Below are 10,812 nucleotides of genomic sequence, written 5' to 3' on the forward strand. Positions count from 1 at the left end.
AAAGCATAAAATGTAACTTATAACAGTCATACCGCGTATTTAACTGATAAAGGACGATAAAGAGAACCCCAAGATCGACAACAAGAATTACGTAAATCCACGTTACAGATAAAGTCGTTCGGACGTGTCACAATAATGGTAAAGCAAGCAGCTTTAGAATCGATGAATGGGAATGAGGGCAATCAATAAGCATCGATATGTAGGGCTGATAGTGAAAACGACAAATCATACGGTGGCTCCATACTCCGTACGCGGCCGGGTCATTACGGCTGGCCTTGGGCTCGTGTCAGGGGTGGCACGAATACATTAACGGACAGGAGAACGCCACTCGATTATGATATGATACAGTCAACTTAGTTCGGCACACTTTTAATTTTATTTCAAAGAACAGAAACATGAACGGACTTCAAATTTGAATGGAATTATAATTGCTAAATGACTTCTATAGAGCCAGTATGAAATAAACCTAACCAGCAAAAAGATAGAAAATCTCCGACTTTGTTACTTGTTAGTTTAATATCTCAAAAACGGCTGAACCGATTTTGATGAAACATGTCTAAGAACCATCGCTAGAAAACCTCATTTCAAATAAAAAAAAACCGCATTCAAATCGTTCACCCGTTTAGGAGCTACGGTGCCACAGACAGACACACATAACGGTCAAACTTATTACACCGCTCTTTTTGCGTCGGGGTTTAAAAAAAAAAATCCAAATTTTTGAAATGACGGAGTTGGGAATCTTTCTTTTTGATGTCGCACTGAATCAAAAATCGTTAGAAATACCTTTTAAGAATAACTGGAAACTGTCGTCTTCAGAGATTACTAGTGAACGACTGCAAGCACTGCAGCTGATGGAACTAACTAAGTACTTCATACTTTGTTTTAACTAACTTATGTTTTTAATTAAGAATATAACAAATTAAGGCCCGGTTGCCTATTTGTGTAAATTTAATTTGACATTTTGTTCATTGCATATTAAATCATTACGCATAACACGAGAGTTTGCGCTATTTTCTTTTATTTCATATTTTCAATTATTATTGCTATTTAATGCTGCTGTGGGGTGGGGACGAGGGGTCAATTATTTTGACGTTATCTACAAAATTTCGGCCGTTGAATTCGCAAAATTAATTCAATGAAGGTCAATGCATACTAATACGGAATATTCAATAACTAATCTACAATTAAAACAACTTATTCCACTCGGAAAACCACAGTTTAAGTTATTCAAGGTCAAACTAACGAGACATGACGTTTGTGCCCAATTTAAATATACATAATAAACCATATTTTTTCGGCCTACCTGAATAAGTTTAATTTACCTACGCCAATATTTGCAATAATAATTAATACTTCGTGTCAAGATATGGGCCGATTGCTAATTAGCGTTAATATTCGATAGAAGAAATTATTTATTCCGAAGAATGTTAATAACGTACGCAAATATCGAGGCTACTTTTCGCACTTCATCGTAGGGATACCACATCTTGATTTTTTTATTTGGCGCTATTTTATTATTCTCATCTTTTATTTGGTAAAGTTGCGCAGCAAGTAATTTATGCAACTGCTTAGTTTAATCCAATATTTAAGGTTTATTTCAGGTTGTTGAAATTAAATCATGAACTTAATTTATGGAAACCGCAAATTTTATCAGACTTATTTCAACAAATCAGTTAACTAATGCATTATGTTGTCCAGCATTAATCGAGCTTGAAACACTAACACTAATTTTGCATAACATTCTATATTTCAGCCTGTACAATATAAAGACGGCTAAGCTGTTAAAGTTATTATCAATTTTGATTTGATAGCTAGGTGTAGTTAATCTAAATGCGACTGATTACAAAAAAAAATATTGATTAGTTTGTTAACATTTTTTTAACGCTACTTACATATAATATGGACGACTCTCAGACTCAATCTTGTATATTGTTTCGATAATTTATCTGTTAGGATCCAAACATGTTGTAAAGCTTTTTCTAATACTGCATGATTCTTGTATTATGTGTTTCAAAATTTACGAATCAAATTTTCTATAAAAGGTTCCACGTTGGGTCACAAATGCAACGGATAGTAAGTACAACATTGTTCTAAATTATACATTTTTCTGAGAAGGCGTAGCCCAAAACTGGATTAGACTATTCCTGAATTTGCCAATATGCAAGCAATAGCCAATTTTTACTGAAGAAAAAATGGATCGGTTGAAATTGATTTTACTTCAATTTTTATGAAAAATCTTTATAATCTGTCTTTTTCTTTACTCTATTTGGTCTAAGATGAGTCAAATGACACATGATGATTATTTATTATAACCTACGAATTGTAACTTTGTGAGGCGGTAACTATTTTTTTATATTATATTTTTTTTTCAACAGATATAATGCTTGAAGAAATGAAATCACATTAAAACTGCTGATTGTTCGAATATTAGAACTCAAATTTGCTAACAAATTGTTAATTTACTGCGTAGGCACTGTGATATATTAACTTACTATCTTTAATTTATCCTTACAATGTTGTTTCAATAAATCGGTTATCGGTAAAAATAAAAGCGGTAAAATAAACGAACTTTTTATTAATTTGCAAGATTGTTCGTCAGAGTCGGAAAGTGACACTCCAAGCGTTGAATAAATTATATTTTAAAATTCAAATAAGACTTTCAGTCCGATAGGGTAACGGTTAAACCAACAAATAATGCTATTGCCACATTTAACACTAGGTACATGCAAAAGTATTGATAGTTTGCGTAACAGTAGGAGAGACTCTAGTTCCGTCAGTTTGGCATCTGTCATTTGAATCATGTTAGACAAATGGAATATAAAACGCTTTTTTTAAAACCTTTATCAATTGTTCTATGTATTTAAAGATAGCTTAAAAATTGTTTTCTGTTCGATAATACCCATTGTCAACCTTTAAATAAAAATAAATAAAAAGTCAAATACCGTATTTATGTTTTTTTTTTCTCGAGGGTGATTTGGTAAGATCAAACGACATTATAGCGTTTTCAAATTGAAAGTGCCATGGCAACTTTGTCCACAACAGATAGGTCGTCAGTGTCTGACATTGACTGACAAGCAGATTAATTGCTCACATGGACGATTCTAATTTATAAGAATAATATTGACAACACTATCAAATTAAGCGTCAACGTGATCGGTTGATATTTTTAGAGCGGATCAATAAGTCAACTATACTCAAATTGAACTAAATTCAAATAATTTTGTAAATTCTATATACTACAGGTAGGTATGGAGTGTATCAGCAGGTACTGTATACATGTATTGTAAAAATAAAATTTATAAACAATGTAAAAAGGAAATAAAAAAGTAACAGTAGAACAGTAGTAGTTCACTTTCTATGTATTTCCTTCTTTTATATTTCATGCATTTTTCAATTGCATTTTTTTTTTTACTTTTATTGATTTATTTTGATTGATTTCATTGATTTTAAGTTTTATATAAATTAAAAATTATTTAAAAATTTAGTAACTTTTTTGTTTGTGGCTGTTGACACTGATTATTACCTTGGTCTTAGACGAAGGTTTTACTTTATGCACTAGAGCATAAAAAGTAATTTTATGTCGCCTAGATCCATCATAAACACGAACTTTACGAGCATGAGCAGTGAAAAAGTCATTTAACATCGCTTTTTTACCTGTAAGACATGTGGGTTAAAAAGTAAAAAAATTTGTCGCCAGATCTAAAAATCACAGAATCACTAGTCTACAATGAATTATAAATAACGCAATACGGAGATTGGCAAAAAAAACATGACTATTGTATGACATGACAATCTAGTGCTGCTGCCATCTAGCGGGGGTTTCTACATGTCGCACGATTAGTCAATTCCAAGCATTTGTCTGTAGATGGCGTTGTTGTAAGGTTAGCCTCCCGTCGTGAAGGATGTTTTGGCGAGGATATCCGATTTACGTTATTTCAGTAAAAATCATTCCAGTTGCATGATATTGCGGGCCGCTACGTTAAACACTTACAAAAGACAGATTGAGCTCATTAGTGCAGTGTCATGATACCTACTGGAATAATATAAACCGGACTTTACGGAATGAATATTTATTGACAGTCGCGACTGCGCAAAAGTAATTGACGGTTGGATGACGAATATTGTATACATAAAATATAAAACCAGGGCTCATTTGCATAACAAATTACAAGTTGATAATATTAGCGATTTTGTATTGAAATTCACTAATACTATTTGCTTGTAATTTGTTATGCCAGTTAATGCTAGTACTTAGAGAATTAGTCTTAAATTATCTAAGTGCTAGTAGGTGCAATTCTTTTAACGGGTGACACTATTTACCGGACGTACAATACCGACATGTTATTTTTGTTGACACGCCCATAGAAACTCTTGTCAGTTTGACACCAGTTTGTATGGGCGTGTACACGAAATATCGGGTCGGTATTTCCATGTCGGTATTATCCGTGCCGGTAAATAGTGTCACGTCACCCCTTTTAACAACCTGACAGCACTCACTCTTATGACCATGAGAAAAAAAGTTTTATCCATCACATCAGTTCAGCAATCTTCACGCTCAAACGACTAGACAGATTTGGATGGAATTTGGTGTGTAGATAGCTGGACATCTAAAATAACACATAGGCTACTTTTTATTCCAATAATCCCAAGACATTGCGATAAAATCTTGAAATTACAACCGCTAGGTTTAGAATCGTTAAATGTTGCATGGCTGTTTTTAATACAAAATCAATGAGAACCCCAATATATAGTTCTTGGCAATTCCCATGGAATTTAGTAAAACCTGGGAATTTCAATTCAACATTCAAATCTTAAATTACGTGTGCGAAGCCGCTGGTAAAGTATGTATGTAAAACTCTTAATTGTACAAAAATAAACAACACAATTGACTAAAGTTGAGATACCATAATTTATTTGGTGCCCTAACATAAGTATCTACTTTTCTATGCAACTAGTATGAAAAAGTGGATACATATGTTAGGGAACCGACCGTACAAAGGCGAATTCTAAAGTCTAGTGTTTACATAAGCCAGAACTACTGATGTGCAAAAGGAAACTTTCCAAAATAGCGGAATATTTCATATAGGAAAATTTCGAAAACTTCTCACAATTATTATGGGTATTGAAACTATCCGTTTCCGAAATTTAAATTTCCAATATTTATTGTGGAAATTTCCAGAAATTTCCGAGAATTTTCCAACTTTTCAGAAGCTTTCCGTAACTTCTGTAGCCAGAACTATGTCTCACCTCTCGTGACCGCATAAGGTACCGCACGAGCCGCCCCCTTAACACAGCGAGCGTTTTTGTCTAGTTCCACGTTGCCGCCGGCGACAGACTGCACCAGCACTTGCCAGCGACTTAGCGAGTTCTCCAGCAAACGGATGTCTTTCTTCTCTATTCTAAATGAATAAAATAAAAAAATAATGCAAACTACGGGACATTATACACCAATTGACCTTGTCCCAAAGTAAGTAAAGCTTGTATCATGGCATGGGTAATACAAACAGCAAAGGGTGTTACAAACTTAAATACACATTAAACACCCACAACTGGAGAACAAACATTTGTACTTTTCATACAAATATCCACCCCAACAATGGCTTTGAAGGACCAGATATTTTAAACCATAGGGAAAACCTAGAGTTGCATGCATTTGTATCACCACAGAAAGCTATTTTGCGAAATATTCAGCGATTGTATATGTAATAGAGCACATGGAGCGCCATCTATCGTGACTGTTTTAAACAAGTTTCAACAAAAGCTTTAGTTAGGCCAAGTGGCACTTTCTTCAAGGGCTATGTTTAAAATATAAACTCATCTTATCAATTTTATCTGCAAGGAATGTATACAGTAAAAAAAAATGTGATACACTTGACTATAATATCACGTTTTTTTTGATAATAACAGAATCTGGTATTAAAATAGAATCTATGACGGAGATGGATTAATTGAGCTTATTATGAATTGATGATTTATTATAATAATTCCTCATCTATTCATTCATAACGCGCGACAATAAATGTTGTAATAGTAGATTGGTAACCAAGGGTCCAAAGTGACCCATTTCACCCGAGATATTTCTGGCGCTCGAACGAAGTGTGAGCGCCAATAGTTCGAGAGGAAATGAGTAATTTCACCCGAGTTAGACACTCTACTTTTCATTTCGAATACTCCAAAAAAAATTAGAATAATAATAAATTGAACTTAATTATATCCAACCTCCAACGGTAACTTTTCTACTGGCCACTTGCCACGGCCGACTATAAAAAAAAATCGAGTTGGTCACGACCAAGGAGCTTATATACAAAACTGGAGGTTGAAGGTAGTAGGAGGTATTTTTTACCTGTCAGCTAGCTGCATTTCAATGTCAATACCATCTTGTTTATAGTCTGGCAGCTCTGAATCATTAATTGTATCCTCAGCATCCGAAAAAGTCAAAATATTGTCATCACCATCTGCAAAGTGTGATATAGGAACTGTCAAGTATAAAATACTGTAAGTAAAAAATATGTAGCTCAAGTGTTGGAATCATTTATACCAGGGATGGGAAACTTTTTCCTTCGCGTGCCAATATTATACTAACGAAATATATGGCAGACCAAGTTGTTGCATTTTTGGCTATGTTATTTACTGAAATAAAAATATTGTTATGTATTTTTTGAAACACTAATTTGGCCATTGCCAATGAGAATGAAATTTTGTAACAATACGAAATCTTCTCTTGATTTTTGTTTGATGGTCGCGGGCCGGATTTCAAGCCTTCGCGGGCCGGAGATGGCGCGCGGGCAGCAGTTTCCTCATCCCTGATTTATACCCTCGACTATCAGTCGTTCTACTAGCGTCATAACCGCTATCAACCTCCTGCCCTCTCGCATATCACCACAACTTTGAGTGAACTTTATAAGCATAATTTTGATTAAGGCATCAATATGGATATTTTCGATATGGTTTCACGGGATACCCGTAAAAGTAACAAATTTGGAGTTGAAATAAAAAATACAAAAAGACTCCAAAAAAACCAAGCATAATTTGATTAAGGGTCTATTTTGCTGATGTAGTGATTTGAGATAAGTATGAGAGTTTTTTTAAAGTAGTGAGAATTTATCAATTCTCATCATTCAATTAAATGAGCCTATAATCTATTTAAATATTAGGTTGCCAGCAGACTACATATTTTTTTATAAAATCCTTATGCTCAGTATGACTGATTTCTAGAGACTGGTAGAAGTTGAAACATTGGTACGGCAGTACCCTGGTTTGATAATTCTAGCCTCCCCAGGGATCTTCTTGTGTGGGCTTTTTGTGTGTGGTCTGGTCATTTCATTAAAGTGTTTTTTGAATTTGATGAGTTATACAATCACCTTTGAGTTGTAATAAGACTAAAGACCTTATTCATTTTCTTTTTTAATGTGATCAGAATAAGGACATCAGAGACAGGTATAATTTGGATGGTATGGGCTTGTTCAATGGAGGTGTAAATGTAATTTTAAGTCGCACACTGTCAGAAGAAACAATGCTGATTTACAGATTCATTAGACAGTCCTTTGCTTCCAGAGATGTATAACGTTCCAGAGATGTAGTTTCAGTGCAAGAGAGAGCGTAATATCTGTAGTGTGATGTATATAACTGAGGCTCCCCATGAGGCTGACATAGTCACATTTGATGTACTAAAGCCTCGTTAAAATAAAATACTAGATAAAAAAAAACTTAAAACATTAATAGAACTACAAATCACATTATTTAGAAGATAACACACAGTCATCACTTTTTGGAATCTTCTTCTCTTCATAACATATAGATCTTCTTACAATAAGCATAACCACAACTTACTCTTAGGCAGCGGCTGCACTGTCTGGTCGGGCAGCAGTTGATACTGCTTGAGAAGCTGCCAGTGCGCCATCAATGATTTAGCTGTGCGCGACGGATAGAATACATGCGGGTTTTGCTCTAATAGCTCCTGGAATTTCTCTTGGGTGGGGTGTGAAGTCTGTAAAAGAAATAAATATTTATGTTCACCATATATTTTAACGGCTTAAAAAAAATGCTTGTCATTTCAATCATAAATTTAATGTTTAGTATATAGGAAATTTTCGTATGATGTTATGATATGCCCCAATGGCATTGTAGACTGTGAAGAAATGTTTATGACTCATAAATTATGACTGTCACATAAGTGCAATAAAAGGGTTAAAATTTCTTGATTGGCATTAATTGACAAATAAAATAAAATATGAAGCAAGTACACAAGATTGAGGGGCTGTTTCACCATCCATTAGTGTTAACTGGCAGTTAGGTGTGATGCTGTCTCTATTTGTTTTGTTTGAATAGACGGAGACAGCATCACATTTAACTGTCGGTTAACACTAATCAATGGATGGTGAAACAGCCCTGAATATAACAAAATAGACTAAAGTCATACACTGTTCAGAGTTCCAAGCAACTCCTCTTCGGCAGTGGAGTACAAAGCTTGCTGTTGCACAGCAGCCACCAGGTCTGGGTGCAGGTTCCGCATCGCAGCCACGGCCACCCTTGAGATCTCGGTGTTGTAAAGCAGTGCATACCAGCGGGACTGGAGCTCGCCTAATGTGAAACGGCAGGAGAACTTAATGCCTCGGTGGACAAGTCGTAGGTCATTGGTCTGAAAAAAAAGGACAAAGTAAAGGATTTATTTATCGCTTTGGGACCAAATTGTACAAGACCAAGAAATATACAGTTTTTTTATTACACTACATGGCAAATAAAATTAAAAATAACAGGGCAAGTTGTAAATGCAAAAGTGTAACAAACAAACAAATTAATAAAAATACACAATTTTGCATTTATAATATTACCAAGGATTACCTGTTGCACTCCCAGTATAAGAGCCAGATCATCAGTTGGTTTCCATCGACCCAGATCCTTCGTAGACAACTGACTAAGCTGGCCCTTTCGTCTCGATTTCCTTGCCACACTGGGACCAAATGTAAGCTTGCCTGAAGTTCGACGACGTTCTGGTGGTGGCGCCACGGTAGGAGTCGAGGGCGCACTTACTAATGGGAACTCAGGCAAGTGACTGGTATAAGACTGTGTACGCATTCGTTTCTCACTCTTGCCTAAAGAAGCACCCGGAATCCCTAGACTGTATTCTACCAATTCATCGTCAAAACGACGGCGCTTAATAGATCTTGATGAACTAGAATAGAAGATAAGCAATTATTTAGGTAATTATCGCATTATGAGGCAAAGTGGAACGATCATATTGTAAGCTTACCTCCGTCGTTTTGTATTGTCTTGAGGATCTGTAGGCGTAATTCCAGGGTATTCATTGCTGTCTGAAGCGTTAGATGGTGTTGGTGGAAAATCCATTATAATTAATGAATTAGTATCGCACAGGTTCAATCTCTGTATATTGTTATGATTATTTCCACTGTTATTTATTTCCGTCACAAAACCTAGCGGCTAGCGATGAGAAATACGACGGTACGTAGGCTATTGGGCTAGGCCAAAGCGTATTTTAGGCTAGGCTAGTCAGTCGAATCGAAATAGAAATTATCGAATTGGCTTTTTGGTTCGTGAAATACAGTATTTTATATTTCAAAATTTAACACTTGGTTGTCAAGCAGTACGATCCAAAATTGATTACAAAAAGAAGTAGAAATAAAATTAATTTGTGGAAACGAGAATCTCCGCGCTACACAACACAAGTTGCCAATGTCAAAATCAAACAAACAAAATTGACAGGTATAGTATAGTACGAATAAAAAAAAAACACCGTGTGAATGTGAAATGATCGTGAAAAGGAACGTAATACTACCATAGACAATGTTTTTCTTTGCGAAAATGTTTCAGACTCTGTTTTTGACGATCCATTTTGTTCAACATTGTCGTGTAGACGAACCTTTAAATAAAAAATATCGACTGTCATAGGTGTAGGTGACATGAGTCAAAATTTGAAGGTTATTTTATTCTTTGATTAGTACTCTCTGATTAGCAGCGAAGTACAAATTCACGAAAATATAATTAACTATGGCTAACTTAGTGCGTGCCATTGCGTTTAAACCATCAGGAATATTAACGAGAGGTTTCAATAAAATCGTTATCACGGATGATGGTTCTACAATTGTCGCGCTTCACAGAGACCAAGAATTTCCTTATGAGCACTCTAGGCCACTTCCTGAAGAAACTAAGAATGATTCCATACTGAAAATGTCTGACTACCAGGAAGTCCAGAGGGTATTTAAGGACATGACTCCGGAAATGGCCAGGCAACAATTATCTAGTACAACTTTGACTACTAAGCACCGCTGGTTTCCAAGAGCAAGAGACAAGAAGGCTAAGAAAAATGAAATGGACAGGCCATTTTTGTAACATTACGGACTATTGTAAAATAAATCTGAAATTAGTAACCTGAATGTATAGAAATGCAAACAGTTAATGTACCATCAGCCAAATAAGTGGTCTGTCAATTTTTAAACAATTTCCTATCAAATGAACATGTCGCTAACGTCGAACTTTTAAGTTGACAGACATGTCTATTGGCATTATTGTTTTATGACATGCAAATGATTATCAACTTTAGCATGGTAGACCACATATTTGGCTGATGGTACCTACCTATAAATTTTATTTAGGTGATTATAGATTTTAGCCTTACTGGATAAGGTAATTGTTTGCATTTGTAAAACATTTTGTAGTATAATTATAAAAAAGAAAAGAATTTGATTTGAAATTTATTAAGAATAAAAATTTTTTTCAAATAAATTACTTTAATTCTCAGTACATACATATCTTGAATATCTTACAGCCTAAATTTTTCAAATTTACTTATTATAT

General features: G+C 34.8%; 2 protein-coding genes across 2 annotated transcripts; one reads left to right on the top strand and one right to left on the bottom strand.

Annotated features, from left to right (window-relative positions):
- Positions 1 to 5,247: 5,247 nt before the first annotated feature.
- LOC141438146 (microspherule protein 1-like) lies at positions 5,248 to 9,687 on the bottom strand (the record flags this gene model as incomplete). The annotated part of the gene is given in 6 exon segments (XM_074101868.1): positions 5,248 to 5,399; positions 6,344 to 6,455; positions 7,831 to 7,987; positions 8,420 to 8,638; positions 8,842 to 9,172; positions 9,251 to 9,687. Coding segments are annotated over 6 exon segments (1,066 nt in total), but the record flags the coding sequence as incomplete, so codon positions are not given.
- A 239-nt stretch (positions 9,688 to 9,926) lies between these two features.
- Positions 9,927 to 10,740, top strand: mRpL42 (mitochondrial ribosomal protein L42). The gene has a single exon (XM_074101872.1). The coding sequence runs from the start codon at positions 10,006 to 10,008 to the stop codon at positions 10,345 to 10,347; it is 342 nt and encodes a 113-aa protein (XP_073957973.1). The 5' UTR covers positions 9,927 to 10,005; the 3' UTR covers positions 10,348 to 10,740.
- The last annotated feature ends 72 nt before the right edge of the window (positions 10,741 to 10,812 follow it).

The sequence above is a fragment of the Choristoneura fumiferana genome, chromosome 18, assembly GCF_025370935.1.
Source record: "Choristoneura fumiferana chromosome 18, NRCan_CFum_1, whole genome shotgun sequence".
Taxonomy (NCBI): domain Eukaryota; kingdom Metazoa; phylum Arthropoda; class Insecta; order Lepidoptera; family Tortricidae; genus Choristoneura; species Choristoneura fumiferana.

Excerpts from the sequence above, each read along its gene's own strand:
- mRpL42 (XM_074101872.1), top strand. The coding sequence starts at position 10,006 with ATGGCTAACTTAGTGCGTGCCATTGCGTTTAAACCATCAGGAATATTA.